Source organism: Rhineura floridana, chromosome 3 (assembly GCF_030035675.1).
Source record: "Rhineura floridana isolate rRhiFlo1 chromosome 3, rRhiFlo1.hap2, whole genome shotgun sequence".
NCBI classification, from domain to species: Eukaryota; Metazoa; Chordata; class Lepidosauria; order Squamata; family Rhineuridae; genus Rhineura; species Rhineura floridana.
This window is the reverse complement of record NC_084482.1, coordinates 58,733,577-58,757,778: the sequence shown is the minus strand read 5'-3', so window position 1 is coordinate 58,757,778 and position 24,202 is coordinate 58,733,577. Positions and strand designations below refer to the sequence as shown.

At 41.2% G+C, this 24,202-nt stretch overlaps 2 protein-coding genes across 4 annotated transcripts; both read left to right on the top strand.

Moving 5' to 3' along the window:
• Positions 1 to 513: 513 nt before the first annotated feature.
• Positions 514 to 4,996, top strand: LOC133382142 (CMRF35-like molecule 7). Of its 3 annotated transcripts, none has more exons than XM_061621808.1 (5): positions 514 to 638; positions 1,212 to 1,550; positions 2,460 to 2,538; positions 2,856 to 3,025; positions 3,818 to 4,996. In XM_061621808.1, exons 1-5 carry the CDS (start codon positions 587 to 589, stop codon positions 3,820 to 3,822), a joined length of 645 nt encoding a protein of 214 aa, XP_061477792.1. In that variant the 5' UTR covers positions 514 to 586; the 3' UTR covers positions 3,823 to 4,996. The 3 variants fall into 3 exon arrangements, with proteins under 3 accessions (XP_061477792.1, XP_061477791.1, XP_061477793.1); XM_061621807.1 differs by having other exon boundaries at positions 3,795 to 4,996; XM_061621809.1 differs by lacking the exon at positions 2,856 to 3,025.
• A 10,593-nt stretch (positions 4,997 to 15,589) lies between these two features.
• LOC133382141 (CMRF35-like molecule 5) lies at positions 15,590 to 23,778 on the top strand. Its single transcript, XM_061621806.1, has 4 exons — positions 15,590 to 15,675; positions 17,029 to 17,355; positions 20,008 to 20,080; positions 23,393 to 23,778. Exons 1-4 carry the CDS (start codon positions 15,633 to 15,635, stop codon positions 23,493 to 23,495), a joined length of 546 nt encoding a protein of 181 aa, XP_061477790.1. The 5' UTR covers positions 15,590 to 15,632; the 3' UTR covers positions 23,496 to 23,778.
• Positions 23,779 to 24,202: the final 424 nt, after the last annotated feature.

Here is a 24,202-nt window from a genome sequence, read left to right as displayed (position 1 = left end):
GACCATGTGATACGATTCCAAAAAGCACAGGCAGAAAAGAACCAGCCAGCATCATATTCAGTAGAGCGGTGCAGCCCTACCACATGACCTGGGCCAAACCAGGGACTGTGTGCCCTGCCCCAGGTCCCAACTGAGTTTGGGTGTGCGGTTAATAGTCAGGGGGGTTGGGGGAAGGGTGCTGTATCTCATTCCTCCCTCCTGACCGAGAGGGTGTGTGTGTTCAATTCTGCAGGGAAGGCACTTGCAAAGAGTCTTTAAGGTGCCGCAAGTCTCTCTGTTGAGTTTGCTGCTACAGAGAGAAATGGCAACCACCTCTGTGGAAATTTTAAAAATCTGGGTACTTCTCTAGCCTTACTATGACATGGCAGTTCTTCGCTTCTCTCTTTCATAGGGGATTAATCATCATGTGTTTTCATAAATTGAGCAAGACCTGGTGAGTTCTCCCCCTAGTGAAAACCACCCTCTACAGTGAAGAAATACCACAGATAATTAGACTGTAGGATTTAGTGCTGAGATGCATATGAAACAAGATCCTGGAAACTGAGAAACCAGTTTCCCCCCCGTGAAAAGTAACTTATCTGAACAGATGACAAGAAGAATGAAGCTCTTTTGTGGCCTGATTTGGACTCTTTTCCAAGGTGAGAACTGGAGTTCTGGAATAGATTTGACTTGGCACTGTACAATATACCAGGCTGGGGAAGATACAGCCTTTGGCACTTTAGCAAATATCCTTGGCCCCAGTCATTCTTTTTCTTGCTTGCTTTTGGTTGAAGATAAAATCTTGAAATCAAGGTTTGAGCAGAAATCTGGAGAGCTCAGAACCCAAGGGCAAAATGTTTGTGTTTGTACCTTCTACCCCAGAAGGAGGCAATGGGGAAGCTGTACAATGTGAACAAGATCAGTACTGGAGAATTTTATCTATAATTCCATCATACAATTCATAGATCTAGCTACTAATGTAGAAGGGGAGAGGAAGAATGGAAAGTGACCTGATTGCTACTGAGTCCCTTGGAAAGCTTATTGTGTAAGTCAAGAAGTAGCAATATTCTGAATTTTTAAAAAAAGCATAAGCCTCCAAGCAACATACTTTGAGGCAGGTGATAGGGTTCCATCCAGTCACAAAAGACATTTGTTTGTAATAGCTCTGCACATGTTTAGGTCCATTTTGTTCTGAGTGAAAATTATTTCCTTTCTCTCTCTGATGTTCACAGTTTGTTGGATGCTGGAAGGCCCTGAAAGAGTGACCGCACCCCTTGGTGGCTCACTGTCTGTCCAGTGTACATATGGAAAGGACGATAAAGGATCTGTCAAATACTGGTGCAAAGAAGCAAGCAAAGAAGCAAGACTATGTTCTAGTAACCATACTGTCCGCACAATGGGGACGGAGGCAGAGGTGAAGTGGAATACAATGTCCATTAAAGACAACCACACATTTCATAAATTCAGTGTGACCATGGAGAACCTCACAAAAGGAGATGCTGGGATATATCTCTGTGGGGTGGAGAGAGAATATGACATCTGGCACCCAGTGGAAGTTATCGTTACTACAGGTACTTTCCCTCTGCTGCATTTACTATTATAGGAAGAAGGCCGTTGGGTTTAAAGAAGAAGCCAACGCACTGTAGCTTCTACCTAAGAGTAGGATTGTGTTGTAATTTGATATTGGTTGTGCTCTGATTACTGAGAATTACAAATTCTCATTTTCAAAGAAAGCAAGTTTCTAGTCCTGAAAAGCTACAGGAATAGATTTGAAGGTGTGTGGGTAATGGCTGGTGACATCTCAGAAGCGGAAGGGCAGCAGGACTTAAGTCCATAGGCCTCTAGGACCATCTGCATAACTAGCAGAAGCAATGTAAATTACACCAACTATGAGGGTGTGTATTGGTTAAAGAAAACAGTCTTCTCAGTGAAGAATTTGGCTTGGCCAGAATTTTATTCAGGCAGCTTCAGCTGCTACCAACACTTTTATCATGATTTAGGCAACAGGTCACAACCTTTTTATTATCCAAGACTTTTAATGGGCGACTGGTGTTTGCTGCTTTTATTGTCGGCGCTCTCTGGTTTTATATAAACTTAGACTTGCTTTTACTACCATTAAGGTTTTTTAATTGAAATGTTTTATTGTGTTTTAATGTTGAGTTTTGTATATTATTTTATAGTATAAAAGTGGTGTCTGTGTGCGTGTGTGTTTTAAATGACACATATGTGACTTTGGTAGATTTGGCACAAGATGCTGATGGATCAGGGTACAGATATGAAATTCAACTGCCTGCCCATTGACTATCTTACCCTCTAATGTCTGAATTCATACTGCATGACTGGCTCTGGGTAACAACATCTTGGGGACAATGTGGACCCACAGTGAGCTCTCCTTTTTAAATAAATAGATCTGGAAATATAAATAAGGTTCATCTCTCCCAGCCGTATCAGGATTTAACGGTATATGTTCTTTTCTGCAGATCTTATTTCCTCATTCAATTCTGGAAACATGGAACAAGCAACAGAAGAACCAGATGGATCTCCCATAGTTCCTGAAAGGTGCCACAACCATTTACATCCCATATGTTCCAAGGAGGGCTCCACATGTAGCCTATTATTACACCTAAGTATGGCTGAATGCCATATTGTAGCTGAGTGCCAGAGGCCCTAATCTACATCTTCTCTATCTCTGCCACCCTTACAAAAAATGTTATATTCATTCATTCATTCTATTTCTAATCTACTTTTCTACAAATAGGGGCTCAAGGCAGTTCAGAAATAAAATTAATGCACACTTAATTTATGCTCATATGGCTTGCTTGTCATTATGGCAGTGAATTCAGGAAAAAAAACTAGTGCAACACTTTTCTGTTTAGAATCCAGCCCAGCAACAATGATTTTCTGCTCCTGGTCATTTTGAAAATTCCCATCTTCCTAGCTATGACAGCTGTTGTGGTTTGGGTACATATATGGTACAGGAGGACAAGAAACTCTGGCACCAAGACTTTAGAGCTTCAAGAAGAGCTTCAAGCAGTCACATCAAAGGGTAACCATTAATCTTTCATTAATGACTCAGTCATATAATCAATTTCCAGGAATGTTTTGAGAAAGTGAGTGGGAGGGAGGCAGGCCAGATAGTTGCACACTATGGCCCCCACTAACACTGATATCCAGATCCACAAGAGACAGTTTACATGGCCAAGTAGATACAATCTGAGATCCCGTTAGCAAACCAGGAGGTCCCCTTGCTGCTGCAGTAACAATTTTTATTTTTTCTATCCTTCCTGTCAGTATTCTCTTTCAGTACTTGGTCACTGTGAGTTGTCACCCTGAATCAAGTCAGGTCACTCATACTCCAAAGGCCTCTTCACAAATTACACAGCTTCAAACACATGTCTTCCAGATGTGACAAAGAAATGTGGCTGATCCCAGCTCCCTGGCATATGATCAGTACGATACACAAAAGTGGGCATATGTGTTTGACAACCATGTGCAAATGTTATGATTTTACACAGTACATGTAAAATGTTTTGCAATTGTCTGTAAAATGTATGAAATAGCCTGGAGTGTTGAGTAGTATACTGCCAAACTGTGCTTGATTGTGATATTATTACTTACATATTTATTCAGACAGTAGTGCCACTAATAACCTATACATTGTTCCTCCTTCAAACTAGCTTTAACCCCAGATTTTTCTTTATGAACAAAAGGTTGTTCTTAGGATAACTGATGAGATCAGTTCCAGATAAGTAAAAAGAACTAAACTAAATGCCGCATTTTAGATGTTACTTCTTTAACATGTTGTTTTTCTGTAGCTGATGAAGCATCTCTTCCTTAGCCTAGAAATGGATCAAGATATGAACACTATCCTCCCAAGCTTCCAAGCACAGAAGCTGTAAAACTACCTGATGGATGGAGCTGCCCTTTCATTGACTGACTTACAAAGCAGAAGCCTTTGGCCTAAAATCCACTATGGAATTGAGCCAACATAAGAGGGAAGCAAAGCTGCTCATTGTAATTCTCCTTCATCAAAGTTGAGCAAAAACATCTTAAAATATTGAACAGCTTGGCTATGCTGCTAGTTGACCCCAGAGGCCAGCTCAACTCTGAATTGTTCCTGTTCCAGGCAATCCGGCCTTTTTGAAGAACGGTCAGGCACACAGCTGCCTCCTAGCCTGCCATCCAGCTGATACTCCCTCCTTGGATCTCAAAGCCAACCTGCCTTTCTATGATGTAACCCCTTTTTTCTTCCTTGCGGTTGGCCCTTCCTTCACTACTAGTCCACTTGCCAAGTTGTGACAACAGAAAATTAGCCAGTTAAAAGGACACACACACACATACATGCCTCATGCCCTGGGGAAGGCAAATCATAGATCGCATCCTGGCCGATCAGTGAGACATGCAAAAATTCCTTCCTCGACAGAGACCTGAGAAGTCAGGGCAAGGGGTACAAACAAAAACCAAGTATGTGGCTCGACCTAACTGAGAACCATAAGTGCAGACCTGTAGGGGTGGACCCAGGTTTAAACAGCTCAGCTTCCAGGACTTTTTGGCCATCTGCTTTGCTGACACATCCAGACCCTGTGTCTGCTCCTCAGCTTCAAGCACCACCAGTTGCCCCCACCTGGTGAGCGACATTGCTTAGGCAAAGGCCCTTCTCTGCATTTACAAAGCTCTTTAAACAAATGCCATTTCACTGTACCATTAACAAGCCAGGGACGCCCTTCCTGCAGCAGTAACAATACTGAAATATCTATCCTTCCTTTTCCAGACTCATTCTTTTCTAGCCTATAAAAGTACCAATAAATTTAAAATGATATTCTGCCAATATCAAAGTTGACCTGAATGTCTTTTTCCTTCTGATGATCCTTCCAAATTTTGTTACAGGTTTCCTTCATAAATACACATGTATTTAAAAACACACACCCCTCCTCCTTGTTGATTTAAACCAGAGCAGATGCTCCATATCCATATGTGTATGTAATGCAAGCTTATATCTGTTACTTTAAAACTAGAAAGAAAGCAATAAAAATGTTATTTGTAGTAAATATTGTTACCCTGTGTTTCGTTCTTGCTCAAAATGAGCATGGAAATAGACTATTATTCATTTGGATAGATAATAATAGTAGTCTCATACCCAATGTTGCTCAGGAATTATAAGAAACAAACAAAAAAAGTGCAGTTTTGAAATCAGTGTTTTCAAAGGTTCATTCTGCCATCTTGATTCAAAATGGCATCCAATTATATCAAAACACAGTCCAAAACCTGCTCCTTGATCTTATCATGCAAGATTTGGTTATGATATTTTAAGGGGTTTCCAAATGTATAGCGAACATACAACTTTCCAAATTATATTATATTATATTATATTATATTATATTATATTATATTATATTATATTATATTATATTATATTATATTATATTATATTATATTATATTATATTATATTATATTATATTATATTATATTATATTATATTATATTATATTATATTATATTATATTATATTATATTATATTATATGCTCATATTCCAAACATTATAATTATTATAGTTTATTTATACCCCGCCTTATGGCCAAAAGGCCCTCAAGGCAGCTTACAAGAAAAACACAAATATAAAAATACATCAATAAAACAATATAAATTACAAAAATTAAATAACAAATAACATCACGAAAAATCAGTGATTACAACTTCCAGTGAAAATAAAGGGTGGTGCAGGCGCGTGGAGCAGCAGAAACATCTCAGGCTGCCCCGAACAAAGCTGTCAGTTGGTTCTCTCTCTTTCCTTCTATGCTTGCAAGTCCAACACCTTCAGCTAAATTTCTGATCAGCTTCTCTGATGGCAAAATACGAGTAAGCTTTCCCCATCAGCCGGTCCTGCAGAAGCAGGGTGGGTCATGGCCTGGATGTCATTCCCCATCCACCATAGCTGTAAATGGTGGCAGCGATGGTTGCCCCCCCACTTGGCGGCCATGTAGATATTCTTGGAGAAGGTGCACCCGCTGCCTCGCTGGATGAGGGCGAGCCACAGCGTACCTGCGACGGCGGTGGTGGCCAGGATGCTGAAGTTGGTGAGGGGATTGCAGGCATTGATGGCATTGAGCCCCTCCGGCAGCACCAGCACGCTGGTCACCCGCAGCAGGGGCAAGTCCTGCCTGTAGATGCCATTCTCGCTGGCACTCCACCCGCTCTGGTTGCTGCTGGGCATCTTCCACGAGACAATGCTGAGGAATACTTAAAATCTAAAGTAGTGATAAATGAACCAATTCAATTAGAATGGCTAACCTGCGATAAGATTGAATTGTGGCAGTAAGCAGCTGGTGCCACTATAAACCAATTACCAATATATCCAGATAACTTATACTTTATATGATCAAGCTGTGGGATGAACCCCCTATGGTGGGGCATTAGACACCTGCAGAGGAAGTGTGAGTGCCGGCAAGTGAGACTGCAGCAAGGAGAGGCTGCAGAGAAGGAGGCAATTGCTGAAGAGGCCACCTACTTGTCTGACTAGATGGAATAGGTTCTGAAACTTCCCACCCTCCAGACCATCCAGGCGAGTATGCAACACTAATTTCATCCCCTCCCTCTGAAGTTGAGCTTAGTAAATATGAAAGGGGCCAGGCAAGAGGGTGGAGGCAATGGGGAAAGTTGAGTGGAGGAGGAGAGTGCACGCACATTGTTGTGAGTAGTCTATCTGTCCTGCTTCAGATACAGCTGGACTGTGGAGTTTGTTGAAACAACTGACCTACCCGGGAGCTCTCCCACGTCCTGCAGTGCCTGATTGCAACCAGCTGCCTGTAATCTGCTTTCCACTATCCGAAACCTATCCTTCTCCCTCTGCGATGGATTCATCTCACTGCATTCTGCTGCTGGTTACTGGATGCCCTTTGCTCTAGATCAGTTTTCCTTCACATCTTGCCCACCAGTCTGTGTAGTCTCATCCCTACAGAACAGGATACATAAGTGTATTATGGGGCACCATGCAAAGAGGTGGTTGATGCTTGATTGTTGAACATAAGAACATAAGAAGAGCCTGCTGGATCAGGCCAGTGGCCCATCTAGTCCAGCATCCTGTTCTCACAGTGGCCAACCAGATGCCTGGGGGAAGCCCGCAAGCAGGACCTGAGTGCAAGAACACTCTCCCCTCCTGAGGCTTCCGGCAACTGGTTTTCAGAAGCATGCTGCCTCTGACTAGGGTGGCAGAGCACAGCCATCATGGCTAATAGCCATCGATAGCCCTGTCCTCCATGAATTTGTCTAATCTCCTTTTAAAGCCATCCAAGCTGGTGGCCATGACTGTGTCTTGTGGGAGCAAATTCCATAGTTTAACTATGCGCTGAGTAAAGAAGTACTTCCTTTTGTCTGTCCTGAATCTTCCAACATTCAGCTTCTTTGAATGTCCATGAGTTCTAGTATTATGAGAGAGGGAGAAAAACTTTTCTCTATCCACTTTCTCAATGCCATGCATAATTTTATACACTTCTATCATGTCTCCTCTGACCCGCCTTTTCTCTAAACTAAAAAGCCCCAAATGCTGCAACCTTCCCTCATAAAGGAGTCGCTCCATCCCCTTGATCATTCTGGTTGCCCTCTTCTGAACCTTTTCCAACTCTATAATATCCTTTTACACTTGTTTATATTGAATTGCATTTGCCATTTTTCCGCCCATTCACTCAGTTTGGAGCTCTTCGCAATCCCTTTTTGTTTTAACAACCCTCAACAATTTAGTATTGTCAGCAAACTTGGCCACTTCACTGCTCACTCCCAATTCTAGGTCATTAATGAACAAGTTGAAAAGTACAGGTCCCAATACTGATCCTTGAGGGACTCCACTTTCTACAGCCCTCCATTGGGAGAACTGTCCATTTATTCCTACTCTCTGCTTTCTGCTTCTTAACCAATTCCTTATCCACAAGAGGACCTCTCCTCTTATTCCATGACTGCTAAGCTTCCTCAGAAGCCTTTGGTGAGGTACCTTGTCAAAAGCTTTTTGAAAGTCTAAGTACACTATGTCCACTGGATCACCTCTATCTATATATGCTTGTTGACACTCTCAAAGAATTCTAAGAGGTTACTGAGACAGGACTTTCCCTTGCAGAAGCCATGCTGGCTCTGCTTCAGCAAGGCTTGTTCTTCTATGTGCTTAGTTAATCTAGCTCTAATAATACTTTCTACCAGTTTTCCAAGGACAGAAGTTAAGCTAACTGGCCTGTAATTTCCAGGATCCCCCCTGAATCCCTTTTTGAAGATTGGTGTTACATTTGCCACTTTCCAGTCCTCAGGCATGGAGGAGGACCTGAGGGACAAGTTACATATTTTAGTTAGCAGATCAGCAATTTCACATTTGGGTTCTTTGAGAACTCTCGGGTGGATGCCATGTGGGCCCGGTGATTTGTCAGTTTTTATATTGTCTGTTAAGCCTAGAACTTCTCTCTCGTTACCATTATTTGTCTCAGTTCCTCAGAATCCCTTCCTGCAAATGTTAGTTCAGTTTCAGGGATCTGCCCTATATCTTCCACTGTGAAGACAGATGCAAAAAATTCATTTAGCTTCTCTGCAATCTCCTTATCGTTCTTTAGTACACCTTTGACTCCCTTATCATCCAAGGGTCCAATCGCCTCCCTAGATGGTCTGCTGCTTTGAATGTATTTATAGAATTTTTTGTTGTTGGTTTTTATGTTCTTAGCAATGTGCTCCTCAAATTCTTTTTTAGCATCCCTTATTGTCTTCTTGCATTTCTTTTGCCAGAGTTTGTGTTCCTTTTTATTTTCTTCATTCAGACAAGACTTCCATTTTCTGAAGGAAGACTTTTTGCCTCTAAGAGTTTCCTTGACTTTGCTTGTTAACCATGTTGGCATCTTCTTGGCCCTGGCGGTACCTTTTCTGATCTGCGGTATGCACTCCAGTTGAGCTTCTAATATAGTGTTTTTAAACAACTTCCAAGCATTTTCAAGTGATGTGACCCTCTGGACTTTGTTTTTCAGCTTTCTTTTTACCAATCCCCTCATTTTTGTGAAGTTTCCTCTTTTGAAGTCAAATGTGACCGTGTTGGATTTTCTTGGCAATTGGCCATTTACATGTATGTTTAATTTACATACATCTAAATGACGGGCGATATCCGCAACCTTCGCACCAGGCAGGCAAATCACCTTGGGGTCTACACGCCCATCACACACCCCACTGTCTATGTTTCTAATGATCAAATCGCCCACTACAAGGATCCCTCCACCCCCCGGAGATATATCTGTGGCACGAGAGGATAGCTGCTCATCCCCCAAGGAATGGGTCCCTTCTAAGGGGTAGTTTCCCTCTTCTTCGGCTGGATGCTCTGCTTCCCCGAGACCATCGTTCTTCATGATAGCAGGAGAGCTATCATCCTTGCAGTGGGACACAGCTATAGTGTCCCTGAAGGCCTCATCCACACACCTCTCTGCCTCTCTCAGCTTTTCCATGTCAACCACCTTGGCCTCAAGGAAATGAAGTCATTCCTGGAGAGCCAGGAGCTCATTGCACCGAGAGCACACCCACGACTTCTGTCCAACAGGCAGATAGTTGTACATGCTGCAGGCAATGCAAAACACTGGAAAGCCCCACAACCCTGCTGGCTTCTTACCTGCATAGTTTTGTTTAAGGTTTATTAAGTTAATGGGTTGGAAACTGCGGTTTAGTTGATGTCAGGGAACAGACAGGCAGAGTGGGGGGGCCCTGGCCTCCTCGCCCTGCTGCTGAACTCGCCCTGCTGTTTAACCCACCTTGACGCTTCGTCAGCTGGGGGCTTCCTCTAGCTTGTGGAGCAAGCTCCCTCGCTAGGGTGCTCTGAATTTATATGTGTGGCTGGTCCCTCCCAGCTACTGCTGCCAGCCAATGATGTGTTAATTGAGGCTGATGGCTCAACGGTCAGCTGGGGCTTAACTCTTTAGGATTATCTCAGGTTTCCTTCCTTTGAAGGCAGGAAGGCAGGCTTCCTTCCTTAGAGAGGGTGTGCTGTTTAAGGACTTTGACTAGTGGTACTAAGAAAGGTTGACTAGCTTTTACTCTATTTTATTTTATTTGCTGACAAGAACCACTTTTATCAGTGCAAGTTCCCCTGTAGTTTTAAGTGGTGCCTTGCACTCTGGCCTGGACAAACTAGACTAGCTTTTGGCTGCTTTTAATCTAAGCAGGGGGCTGAGACTTCCAGGCGAGTCTTTTTTGTTTTTTGTTTTCCCACCTAGAACAGCCTGACCTTTTTTTAACCTAGGGAAACAGAGCTTGTGGTTGTGTTTAAGGAAGGCTACAGCTGCCCTCTTTAGCAAAGACTGAGCTGACTCTCTCCCTGTATGTATTGGTGGAGTTTCCTTTTTCCCCTTCTCTCCAACTGGAATTTAGTCTTGTTTACAGTGTCTCCTGAAGCTTTTCTAAAACTAGCTTTCTATAGGCTTCCTACCCCTAGGATCTGTCCCCTAAGATATAGGTTCTTTCAGGATTTGGCTCCTAGCTCACAGTGACCCTAGGCTGCCCTTATTACTTATTACTCTGAGCTGTTTTAATTCAATTAAATAATGAAATAAAGGGGTGCTACTTACCCTCTTCTTGCTCTGCTGCTTAACTCACCTTGACACTTTGTCAGCTGGGGCCTTGATGCTTCGTCAGCTGGGGGCTCCCTCTACCTCGTGGAGCAGGCTCCCTCACTAGGGTGCTCTGAATTTATATGTGTCATATGAATTTGAATTTGAATCAATAAGAATTTAAATGTTGGTAGGATTTCAGGGGCAAAAGATGCAAATTAAGTTTAGAAAGAGAGGCAAACTAGCAAAATTTGACATATATCCAGTGACTAAACTCTTATTCATCAAACTGCACAATAAAGGAACTTGCCATGGGGTGTGTAGGTGGCTGAAATAAAGAAATGCAATTCCACTGATGGCATGGGGGATGACACAAAGCTACAGATAGGCATGGCTGCTCATATTGACTTTAGGGTTAAAGGGGAATTTTCTTGCTTAAAGAGCTCGAACTTTGCAACTCACACCACCCAGAAACATTTTGATATGCAGACACAACAGAACTAATGCTTATGAAAAGGATGGGATTCTCTTGCCTACCTTTGTCGATCCTTAAATGACTTCTAAGTATTCATTTTTTACGTTTAAAGCAGGAATAGCCATCCTGGTGCCCTCCAGAAGTTATTGAACTCCATCTCCTATTAGCCCCAGCAAGCATGGGCTGTGGTCAGGCATGACGGAAGCCTTAATCCAACAACATCTGGAGGACTGTTTTAAGATCTTTCAGTAGTATGTGATAGAATAGATAGGCTTAGAGATATTTCTTAAACAGGAGATCCCTATAGCCACTGAAGTTTAAAAAAATCCAGAGTTTGCTTTCTTCTTCAGGAGAAATCATATGCATGAGACCAAACTGGAGTAGTTAGAAGCACACAGAGCCATCAAGTGATGGAATACTGTATCTGCAATCAAAGGTAACGCTGACTGAAAGGCAAACATCCTTAAATAACTCCAAAATTGACAGTTGGGCAATATCTTTATTGGGAACAACCAAAATGTGACAAAAGCATGGCAAGCTTTCAAGTTGCCTAGAAGTCTTTGGACATGTTGGCTGGCCCCAATAAAGTCATTGCCCAACTGTGGATTTTGGAGTCTATCTTCTTATGGACCTACACAGCTACCTTTGCGGATCCTTAAATAACTTTAGGAACTGCTGTTTTTATTGCCATGTGTGTTGGCCTGCTATTCTTGCAGATCAGCTTGTCCTGGTTTCAGTATACTGAGGGCTGGTTCACACTGCAGCTGACTTCAGCTGAATTGCGGATTAAAGAGGAAGCTTTTCTCATCGCGATAGGGTTTAAAGGTTCACACTTCTTACCTTATATGAGCCCTCAAACTGCTTTTTTTTTTTTTGCCAAAACAAGATATGATGATAATCATGGGGAACTGGAATGCAAAAGTAGGGAACAGAGAAGAACTAGGAATTGTGGAGAAATGGGGCTTAGGAGAAATGAAGCAGGAGACTTACTGAATTCTGTGAAGCCAATAATTTGTTTCTTGCAAACACATTTTTTGAGCAACCAAAAAGACGACTGTACACGCGGACATCACCAGATGGTCAATATAGGAATCAAATTGATTATATAATTGGTAACAGAAAATGGAGAAGTTCCATACTTTCTGCAAGCTGGAGTAGACTGTGGTACAGATCATCAACTGGTAATATAGAAAATCAGAGTAAAGCTAAAGAAGAACAAAGCAATCATAATGCCAAAATACAATTTAAACAACATGCCGGAAGAATATAAAGATCAAATAAGAAACAGATTTGAGGCTTTAAACTTAGTTGACAGAGAACCAGAAGAACTATGGAGTGAAGTGAGAGACATGATGAGGGAAGAATGGAAAAAGACAATACCTCTAGTTAAAAAGAGAGAAAGACCTCAATGGATGAATGAAGAAACTCTTAAAATGGTTAAAGAGAGAAGCAAAAGGAGATAGAAACACGGTCAGAACCCTAAATGCAACAATACAGCGACAAGTATGTAGAGACAAAGAAAACTATTACATCATGAGAAGACATGATTCACTAGAAAAGACAATAATGCTGGGAAAAACAGAAGGGAGTAAAAAAGAGGAAGGCCAAACAAGAGATGAATTGATTCCATAAAGCAAGCCACAGACCTGAACTTACAAGTTCTGAACAGGGTGGTTCATGACAGATGCTCTTGGAGGTCATTGATTCATAGGGTTGCCGTAAGTCGCAGTCGACTTGGAGGCATATAACAACAACAAATCTCTTCCTCTGGTTACCTTGGCAACCAAGCATGCTCAGTTTGTTCCACAGTAAAAAAACAAACAAAGGGAGTAGGAGGGAGTAGGCAGGGACTCACCAAAGCATCAGAGCTAACCGTCTACATGCCCTTAGAGACACGAAGTACAGACGGTTTTTCCTTCCATTTTCGGATTTAAAGTGAATTGATTTGCTTTGCATTTAAAGGGGAAAGCAGTGGGATGCCTCCCCTTTGCCTCCAACGTCATGTGATTGCTGCTAATTTAATAGGTATACAGGAAGGCTTGATTCCAGATTAAACTGCCGTGTGAATGAGCCCAGAAAGAATGCAAATCTGTATTAAATTGAGCTTGTCAGTTGCTTGGTTAACACTTTTATTATTAATTTTTATAGCATCCAAGAAATGAAACATGCTACAGTAATTAATATAGAGAAGAGAAAGCAGCCCTTGCCTGCAAGCTCACACTCTACAAAAGACACATCATGAGAGGAAGAGGGAAGGTTATAGAGGTAAAGAAATAATACCCCATGCATGGGTAAAGGACAGGGAAGGAGATCATCAGGAAAAGTTGCAGAAGAGATATAGGCTGACAACAGAAGTGAGGTGGCAATCAGAATAATGAGTTTCAGAAACAGCTGGTGACAGTGGGTACTTATAGACTGTCACTACTTTGCAGGAGGGATTCAGGCACATATCAAAACTTTTTATTTGTGCAATTAAAATTATGTTGTACGTCGCCAAAGTGGCTGGACAGGCAGCCAGATGGGTGACTAATAAATTCAATAAATAAATAAATAAATAAATAAATAAATAAAATGGATTAAAGCATTCTATCACTCTAGCACCCAAAAGATCCTCTCTCTCTTCTTAAAGAAAATGACTTTTTTACATTAGAGGGAATGCACTGAAAAGTATGGGATGAACAAATAATTAATGACATTTGAACTTCGTGCAAGCAAATTAGGATGAATTTGTTGCAAATCAGAACAAATGCTTAATTAAGACTGAACATAGTCTAACCACCAAGTAAGCTTTGTGTAACCAAATTAGGATGAATGCTGAATAAACAGGTCATCTGGAGAAGCCCAATAAAGACTAGAAGAGACATATGGGGAGGGATGGGGGAGAAATTTGATTCAGTTTGCATTTAAAGATGAACCTATCAAATTTGCACTTTCCAAAACAATATGAGAACTGACACACATAAATTAAAAATTTGCACTTATTCAAATTTTGCTATGCAATACTCCAACTAATGTTTACAAAAATGCATAATTAGGGGAAAGTGTGCATGAAAATGAACACATTAGTGATAATAACATACAAAATGCATTATATTTTGAGAAATTGCTTGCAAAATGTGTACATTAGTCAAAACTACATACAAAAATGTATTTATTAGGAGAAATTCATACTAAAATGTTGAAGAATCTTCATGAGAAATTTTTTTAACAAAGTTTGCAAATTGCTACAGAAATGTGGAGAACTGAATTTAAGATAAGGAAAATGAGAAAATGAGAAAGCGAAAGTTGACAGATCCTTCCATCCCTAGATATAAGGTCTAGTAAGGAAGTTAATCCAGAAAGAAAGACAGAAAGAAAAAAAACAGCAAAGAGCCTTGTGGCACCTTCAAGACTAACAGTTAATTATATCATTATCACATCTGGACCTTTCTACATCTCATTTCTCTCTGGTTCCACTTTTTACAATGTCCACACACAGACACAGAACCATGTATGTGTATATACACTTGCAACTGAGGATAGTACTGTGCCATAACAATAAATGTGTTAGTCTTTAAGGTGCCACAAGACTCTGTTGCTTTTGCTGCAAAAGTCTCAATGGCTACCCCTCTACAGAAAGAAAGGATGTTGAGATCTAAAAGTTTGCAAGAGTGCTTCCAGACCAGTACTTAATATTGCAAATAGTCATTGAGATGTCACAAATGAGAAACTGAAGACAGGTTTTAAAATATATATACAGTATATCAGATTTCCCAAGAACAGAAAAATCCAGATGAAATGGGGAAATAATATGGGGTGGCATTTTTATACCAACAGTGTTACGTGGACATTGAGAAAAACATGCATGCATGAGGAGCACTGATCCCACAAAAAACAGACATCTGAAAGCTCCTGAAGAGATATTTGTATAGACAGTGGAAGAATAAAAGATGTCAATGCAGATAATAAAAGAAGGGTGTCATGTTATCAAAACAGAAAATCTGCTGAATTCAAGGCAGACACAGAAAAAGGAGAAGAAGATTGCAATGAGGTGGGACAAAATCAAAGACTGAAGCAAAGATTTTAGCTACATGAGAAAGAAAGGATCTAGAGAATAGAGTCAGGAAGTTGCCCATTCTTGCCCTAGAGAAGAAGTGAAGCAATTCAGATCAGGTACACAGGCAATCCTTTTTCGTGGGTCCTCACTCTCATTGTGAGGCTGTTTTGCTTCCCTGAAGGCTCCAGTGGAAAGAGCTATCATAAACTGCTCCGAGACAGGGAGCAATCTCCACCCAGACCTTGGAAAAGTTATTTTTTTGAACTACAACTCCCATCAGCCCAATCCAGTGGCCATGCTGGCTAGGGCTGATGGGAGTTGTAGTTCAAAAAAGTAACTTTTCCAAGCTCTGCTCCACCCTCTTGTTTGTAGTTACAATTTGTTGATTTTTTTTTAAAGTGTAAAGAGGCGTGGGAAAAAATATCACAGGAAGTGATGAAGCAACATTAAGAAAGAAGAAGCAACAATTGTTTGTCTCCATCATAGCAATACTTGCTAATGCTACAAATAACTGTTTTTAAGCATCCCAAAGAGAAGTACCTAGAGGACAAGGGTTGGAAAAGGAGCAGCTGTCTAGGCTAGACCATGCAGGTGCTGTCCTTGGTTGGTCTGCTGCTGCTCCTGCCAGGTAAGATAGCTGCTTTTAATTATGTTACTGCCTGCAACTTTAATCAAAGGTTAGCTTGTCTGTGAATCTGAGTTGCTAGATACATTTGGTGATATCCAGTGTTAATCAGATTCAGAATAGGCACATGGAAATCAATTGACTTACATAGATTTTCAGTGGAGCTACTCTGAGCATGGCTAACGTTGGTTATCACCCACTGAGTATGCAGAAATAAGTACAGGACAATACACCCTGCGCACTGGCCAAACAGGTTACAGTAAATGTCAGAATTATAATGAATGTTTATGTTTAGCAGTAGGTCTGAAGATTTTAGGTTACCATTGGGAAATGTAAAGAAATCTATCATTTACTGGTAAATCTCAGAATCAACCGAGTGCCCGCATTTTCTTCATCTGTTGGTAAAGGACAACATATTCCTTGGTCTGACTATAAATGCCCAGAACAATGTCTGACATATTTCTAGCATTTGCTGGTAAATTTCAGAGTCAGTCCTCTGTGTTGTTTGCAACATGTTACACTAGTGCAGTGGTAAATAAAAACTATCAATGAAATTAGGTCATTTATTAAAGGTATTCAGATGGTCCTGAGGTTTACTAGAAAATATATTTGCTTTCACAAGATTTGAAAATCTTAGTTTTACCCCCAATGGGTTTCCTAATAAGCACTGTGAGATATTGTTGGATAACACTGTAGTTTTCAGCTCTCCTTTGACTCATCGACTTTTGTACTGGTGATTTTTGGAAGTGCGTGGCTGGTGGCTAGAGAGAGGATGGCAGAAACCTGAAAAGTCAGGATTAAGCTTCTAACAAATCTCAGCTTTATTATGGTGGTAATGATTAAGATGATGGTAATAGCATTTACAAAGCACCTTTCAAGAATTCAGAAATGCTTCTCAGACATTATTTCAGTAATTCTTACAACAACCTTGTAACGTCAAGAGGAGGGGAATCATATAGTTCAGTGTTCTAGAATGCCCGCCTCCCCCTCCTAAACAAATCTCTGCAAATGGGAAATTAGATGTTAGGGAGAAGGAGGGTTCTTTCCCCCCATGGACCCCTTGAAAAATGCTGAGGGTCTTGGTGAACCACAATGTTTTTTTCTACCTGCTGAAGCAATTGTAATTCCATAGAAATATAATACAATAAAAACAAAATATAAGAAATAAAAGAAGCAATAAAACACAATTAAAAATCAGTATGAATATTTAAGTGTGATGGATGTTCTGTCTCCCATCTTCAACCACAATTCCAAAGACATGCCATGGACCACCTGAATGAAGTGTATGGACCACAGATTGTTCATGGACCACAGTTTGGGAACACCTGACCTAGTTTGTTCCTTTTTGTTTTTCAGGATATTTCTCTGACCTGAATGGCCCTAAGATAGTGTATGCAGTCCGAGGGAGATCAGTGCCTATCCAATGCAGATACAATGAAAGGTATAACGGGAATCCAAAATATTGGTGCCGAGAAATGAACAGTAGAACCTGCAACAAAATTGCTCAGACTTTAGGTTCAGAAGAGCCCGTGAGAAAAGAAAGAACCTCCATCAGAGACAACCATTCATTACACCAGTTCACAGTGACAATAGATGAGTTGACTGATGGTGATATTGGCATATACAAATGTGGGGTGATTGTAAAGGGAGGCTCTGATTTGACGGTTCCTGTTAATGTGACAGGTAGGTGAATGGACACCCATGCTCTGATTTTACTCCAGTAAGTTGAAACCCAGCTGAAGTGATGATGAGAACAGAGATGGTTGCTGGAGAGAAAGAGAAGTCCACTTTTCCCCATTGGACTAATTGCTACGGAGAACAGCCTTCTCCATCCCTAACATCCAATTGGTTTGGCTGTTTTACAGCAGACTTCCTCAGATGTTGATGGACTACAGGTCCCATCACCATTGACCTGGCTGGAGATGATGGAGATTCATAGTCCAACAACATCTGGAAACTTTAGGAACACTGCTGTAGAACAATCAAAACAATTGGGTGTGGGCAAAGAACTACTTCCAGCATATTTTAAAGTTTCTGCTTAATACTGACCTAATTTATAAGGAGATTATTTTATTATTTATTTACATATTTATAATCTACACTTTCATAAGAATATATCATGGCAGAATACAACATAAAAATCAGTAAAAACAACCATAAAAACAACATTAAAATATCAATCAACCATCAACAAATACAGATGAAATATTGAAGGAAGAGGAGGGCAGTTGACAAGCTCATTGATGTGATGAGACAATGTTGCCTCAGATATTGATATCAGAGATGTCAGAATTCTATTGAGTTGCGTAGCGCTGTGGAACGGAGAGTATTGAGCGAGCTTAGTGTGTGTGTGTTTGAATCTTTGCTAAGATTCTACCTTCCCTGCAAATTAGTCAGACAGAGACTTCAAGCTTTAAAATAAGAAACAACTACTTTATTCTGGAAGTACATGCTTGATAGGAAAGAGTTCTACATCTAGCTAACTGGCTATGCTGGAGCAGCCTGCACTGGTCCCAGTGCTGGCCCTCATCCTGGTTGAGAGGAGAGACAAAGAGAAGATGTCTGCTCCCCTCTTGAGAGAAAGAGAACACTGGGAAAGGCAGGAAGGAACTGGGATCAACATTTCTTTGCTTATCAGCCTAGCAGGAAGGGGGAGACAGCAGAGGATCAAAGGGATAGGTATAGCCTCAACCAGCAAGAGGTCTAGCTCTCTAGCTACCCTTATTAACCCCATGCAGCCTCAACCCACCAAATTGGAGTTGAACCTCATACATTCCAACAAGAGATGTGATAAGAGGAAAGTTCATCTTATGTTCCAAGAAAGAGAACTGGAGAAAGTTACTCCAATATGTACCCAGGAAGAACAGTGGGGTCAGCCTAGGAGTTTTTATGCAAAGTGGCCACAAATTAAATCCATAGAAGCTTATGGTTGAGCTCTTGCCTTCCTGGTTGGCTAGATTGCACAACTTACTCCCATTTCAGCTCCCCTCTCCCACCCATGATGACCTGACCTCAGTCTTAACCTTACAGCTCCCTGCATGGAAAGGCACAAGAGACTTATGGACATGAAAGGCTGTCATACTGAATCAGACCATTGGTTCAGTATTGTCTACACCAGCCTTCTCCAACCTATCACCCTCCAGAGGTTATGGACTACAACTCCCATCAGCCACAGGCAACATAGTCAATGGTCAGGGATGATGGGAATTTTAGTCCAAAACATTTGGATGGCAACAAGTTCAGGAAAGCTGGTCTACACTAATTGGCAGAGGCTCTCAAGGGTTTCAGACAGGCCTGCCTGGAGATACCAGAGACTGAACCAGGGACCTTCTACATGTAGAGTATGTGCTCTGCCGCTGAGCAACTGCATTTTCCCAAACTCTGTTAACATAACTGCAAATGAGAGAAGCCAAAGCAAAGCTCTGAAGAGCAAGAGATAGAGAAGAAGTAAAAGGCAGATACGAGATGCTGGACAACTGACTTTCTGAATCCTCAACCACCTCTACCATGACTGTAACTCTGGAGATGGTTCCCCAATAGTTTTGTTAGATAAAAATGGTAAGCTTTGGAACTGGGACATACATTCTATATGGATTCAAAAACATTTTTGAAGTAAGGGATGCATCATCACACATGATAGCAGCATTAGGATTGTTCAAGGGACACAACAACCTTTTAATATAAGGCCAGAAATATTAGGCGTCAGCTCAAGTTGTGTTAAGACAAATGTCACCATCAAAGCAGGTCACTGTTTCAAGGCTCTGTGTTTCTCCTTACTCAAATAGCAAGAATAAATAAATGAAATGAAATGAAAGCCTCAGGGCTTGCTTTGACGTTGAAAATGAAACAGTTTCTTCCCACACCTCCACTCAACTTCCTTTGCAGCTTCTCTCTTTTTTTTATGCCTACCTTCATGCTCCAGATTTCCAGAAGATGTACAAGTGGCCCAGAGGGTATGCTATCATCATAGCTCTTTGGATCCTCTCCCTGCTGGTTAAACCCCTTCTTAAATCGTTTTTCACATGTTTTGTGGTCTGCAGCTTCCTTAACCAGGAGTCCTTTTGGCTTCAGCCAAATCCTGTGTATATGGGCTGCTCCTGTATGGACTGCAGGGAGAGCAGATCCTAAAAGCTTGAGAGCAGGGAATGGATTGTTCTGGAAAGAATAAATGCAGAGGGAAACCTAGTCAATTGATTACCATTTGAGTAAAGGCATTGGGTGAGGTGAGTGGGGATCCATCTATCCAGGCTGAGGTCAGGTTTTTGCTGCAAAGACTAACTGTGAAGCACCCTAATCTCACATTTTTGTCTCCGATTCTACTTCTTTCTGCATCAGCAACTACCAGAAAACCAGACAATTCAGAGCAAAACAGAGATGCCTTTTCCAGGTTGGATTACAGCTCCATCAGGTGCGTGAGCTTCCTTCCCAGCAAAGTTCACTCTGCATGTCCTGGTTTGCAGTGCTCCATCCCTTCTGACATGTTGTCTACATGATTGCTTTCCTCTCTTTCCCATAGGAACAGAAGAATTAATTTATTTATTCTATTCCATTTGTGAACCACTTCCCATAAAATATCTCAAAGTGATTTCACAGTGAAAACACCAACAATAATTTTTAAAAATTGTTTTACATTCCATATGTAAAAACCATTTAAAAATCCATATGTAAAAACAATTCCATGTGTAAAAGTAAAAACAATTTCAGATCCAATACAGACATAGACTAGGATAAAGACCTTGACTTAAAGGGCTACAGTCAAATGTCTTCAGTCTCCTACAACACAAACATATACTTTGAAAACAATTGTGTTGGCACATGTAGGATATGGAGCCACACACAAACAAATTGTTGCAAGGTGAGAAATCTTAATATTTATGGTTATTTTAATGCAAGACACACACAAAAAGTGGCATACCCAATGAAAAACAGAACAAAACACTTTCCTATCCAAAAACGTTACCAGCTCCATGTAGACTTTAGTTAGCTCTTCAATATGAGCATATGTCTGTCTCACCAAGTAGGAGGGGAGACACCTAAGTCTCAGGGTGAGTTGCTCTTGTGTTGTGAATAAAAGCTTGTTGTTACCTAGGTAGACTTATTTACTCAATTAATTTATTTAAATCAAGCATGCCTTGCACCTTCAATGTTCCAGTCTTAGGACAGCTTCTCTTAACATCATAAATATTATATAAAATGCAGTTTGAACTATTTCAACTGATAAAACAGAATTTTCCAAGAAATTCCCTCCTTTGTAGCAAAGGCAAGAGCACCTTGCTGAAAAATAGATCTGTGTGTGTGGAGATGCCCCAATGTCTGGGCTTCCACCCTGTGACCTATGACAATTCATGCAGCTGAGGATGTCCAATGAACTCTACACCCATGTCTTTTGTTATTGAGTGTCACTCAGGCTCAAGTCCAGACCTTTTGTAAAAAAGCGTTTTAAATTCATGGTGAAACTCCCTGTTTTTCCTATACTTGGGTGCCACGGGCCTATACTTGGGTGTCCAGGTCTCCCAAGTCCAGACACTTTTTTGTAGCCTCCCTTATTTGGGTCCTGGAGATAAAGAGAGATTGTCACGGCTGTTGCTATTGGTGTATGGAGCTATTGGGTTTTGGTAGAACCCATAGGAAGTCACAACTGGCTCTGCTGTGAATTGCTTTCCTGTTCATGGTGGTGCATTTCCAAGATAAGCTGAAGAAACCCAGTCTTTTTCTCCTCCGATTTCCTTCCATGGTAGGACAGGTAATATCTGCATCTCAACTTTCCCACTTATTTATTTCTCCTGTATTTTCCCAATCTTCCTCGCCTCACTTCAGCCTCCCATAAGACAGGGAAGCATCTACTTTGCATGTAACCTTCCCCCCCCCGCCTTCCTGGTTCTCTCAGTGTCATCATAGCCAGAGCCCTTAAGACTCATCCTGACAATTATTTTCGGCAACTGTCTCTAGTCTCTCCCCTCTGTCTCTACAGCTGTGATTAAGTCACTCAACTTACATTTAGCAATCTGAGCAATGAATAGTTGGGGTAGACTGTGTAAAGCATAATTAACCCTTTATTATGCATGCCCCTGTAGTAGTGTTTCAAGTCACAAGGCCTTTTTTTTTGCTTCTAAATGTTAATATTAGCATGCTATCACCTTTTAAAGCTTTATTCATTTATAAATAAATATTGATACTGTAGCAACAGTATGGTTATTGTGGGTTCTCCAGAGCAAACCTAATAGTACCACAGAGCAAGGAAAGTACTTCAAGCCAATGCAATTCTGCCTATGTACAAACATTGGCTTCCAGTAAAAATCCCAAGCTCAGTATTGCTAATTCCCCAAGGTTAGCCTTTTTGTGAGTACGCATGTAAAATACATGTTCATGCTAAAGTATACACTGGCACACTAGCAGATCTGGTAAAGCTTTATTGTGTGATCGCTTGATTTAATGGGAGGAAGTTGCCACAGGACTGCAGAACTGATTATATCTATTAGTAACTCCAAGCATCATGTGCACAAAGTAATACATGAATTCACCTGTGAGGGAGGGGTTATGTTAGTTAGGCAGTGCCAAGCAGATCTGGCAAGTAGCAGGCAGCTTCAGGAATATACAACAATGAGAGCAGTTTAGGGCTTAACCACATGGGATCATAACTTCATGCTAAAGATGCTGTTTTTACCTCCGTTTTCTGTTTGCACCATCCACAATAAGGACTCGATGCCACCTGCAAACCTGGTGTATGCTAGTCACACTTGAGGGGAAGCATCAATCACACCGTTTCCTAAAGACCACGCCCTCTAATTTAATATTTCCACTCCCTCTGGCTACCTGGCAACCGAGCATGCTCAGTTTGTTCTACCAGTAAATTTCATTAAAAAAAACAACAACCCAGAAGTGCAATTATTTGTATTTTCACTGGTACAATACAGATGAAACACAAATCTTTCTTTGAGCAGTGTTATGCTTTTGCATAGAAGTTAGGGGGGAAATAAAATAAAGGCACCGTTTGCAGCAACATAAAAAAGCCTTGCAGAACCGGAGAGAGCAGCGGACGTTTTCTTCAGCCCACAGGAAATGAACGAAGGGAGGAGGAGGGAGTGGGATGGAGAGGGGAATGATTGACACACCCACCTGAAAGCATAGGAGCAAAGCACCTGCAAGCCCTAGAGATACAGAGTGAAGATATTTTTTCCTTCCCTTTTCTGATTATCAGAGGATTGAGTTAGTATGGATTTACAGGGGTAAACTGTGTGATAGCTTCTGTTTGCCAGTAACATCATGTGACCCATGGAAATTAAAAGGGGATGCAACTAGCACCAGACACATAGTAAACCCCTTTGCAGATGAGCCCTTAGTCTTTTAATTTGGAAATCCATGGACTGAAGAGACATTTATGTGCTCAAATAAAATGTCTGGCCAGGATGGAAAGCAAGGTGGTGGCCAGTCAACAGTCTGTAACAAGTCACCTGATTGTCCTTCTCAACAAATACCTTTTAATTCCTAATTATCATCAATTATTTTTCTGTGTGGGTCTTGAAGGCATAAAGTAAGGGACAGAGGTCCCACAATAATATTCCAACTCTGCAAGCCAAGCTTTAAAACCTGTGGGAGCTGACAGATGGTTTTCTTGGTGTGTGTTATACAGAGCAACAAAGCTTCTTATCACAGAATGGTGGGATATTGCATTGTGGGTTTTTTTTTACAGTGAGAACAATATTCTGTTTCTTCAATGCAGTTACCTGATTTATGTGTCCTTCCTGGTTTCAATTGGCTTGAAACCCTTCATCTTCCTGTGTGTGGTCTTAGCCATTATCTGGATGCACAAAAGGACCAGATAGCTTTCTGAGGGACATCAGAGACATCACTGTGAGAACCACCACTACTTCCTATCTGAACAATGACTCAACCCAACAAGGAGACAGGAAACAAACTATGCAAGCAAGCACTCTGCTGTGCTTCAACTTTTTCATCTGCAAGCGATCTCTTTGCATAGGATCCAAAGAGCCCATTGAGTCTCTAAGTCCCTGTACATTTGTCTACTCTAAATCAGTGATCAGTCATGTTCTTTTTTTTGCTGACATTCTTTGGCACCTTATCATCAGCTTGACTTAGAAATTATACTGCGTGTATTTGTGTGTTGACATTTATATTAGCATAATAAACTGAATAATTGCATAGTGTTCATTGATGACAAAAGCGAAGAATTATAGCCACAAAGCTTGTGTTCCACCTTTGTCATGATCATGAATCAAGAACTACTGAGAGTCAATTGCTGCCTACAAATGGAACTTAAGGCACACGTCCTTAGATGGCTAACACTTACCAGAATGTGTTGTAGAAAACATTATGCAAGTTTAAAGGCAAGCCAGCAGAGCTCCTGCGCTGCATCATTTTTGGAAGCTGGTAGCACAGTGGGGAGGAGAGCCTCGCTTGGAGTCCAGAGTCTGTGAGTTCAAATCCCCACTCATGTTTCTGGGGTGTCAAAGATCACCCCACAGTGAGTGGCTCATGGGTTACGTGCCCTGCCACCTGTGCAGCCGTGGGC

Excerpts from the sequence above, each read along its gene's own strand:
- LOC133382142 (XM_061621807.1), top strand. The coding sequence starts at position 587 with ATGACAAGAAGAATGAAGCTCTTTTGTGGCCTGATTTGGACTCTTTTC. Across the intron at positions 639-1,211 it reads GATTTGGACTCTTTTCCAAG|TTTGTTGGATGCTGGAAGGC; the intron begins GTGAGAACTGGA and ends TGATGTTCACAG. Across the intron at positions 2,539-2,855 it reads TCTCCCATAGTTCCTGAAAG|AATCCAGCCCAGCAACAATG; the intron begins GTGCCACAACCA and ends TTTTCTGTTTAG.
- LOC133382141 (XM_061621806.1), top strand. The coding sequence starts at position 15,633 with ATGCAGGTGCTGTCCTTGGTTGGTCTGCTGCTGCTCCTGCCAG. Across the intron at positions 17,356-20,007 it reads GGTTCCTGTTAATGTGACAG|CAACTACCAGAAAACCAGAC; the intron begins GTAGGTGAATGG and ends TTTCTGCATCAG. Across the intron at positions 20,081-23,392 it reads TTGGATTACAGCTCCATCAG|TTACCTGATTTATGTGTCCT; the intron begins GTGCGTGAGCTT and ends TCTTCAATGCAG.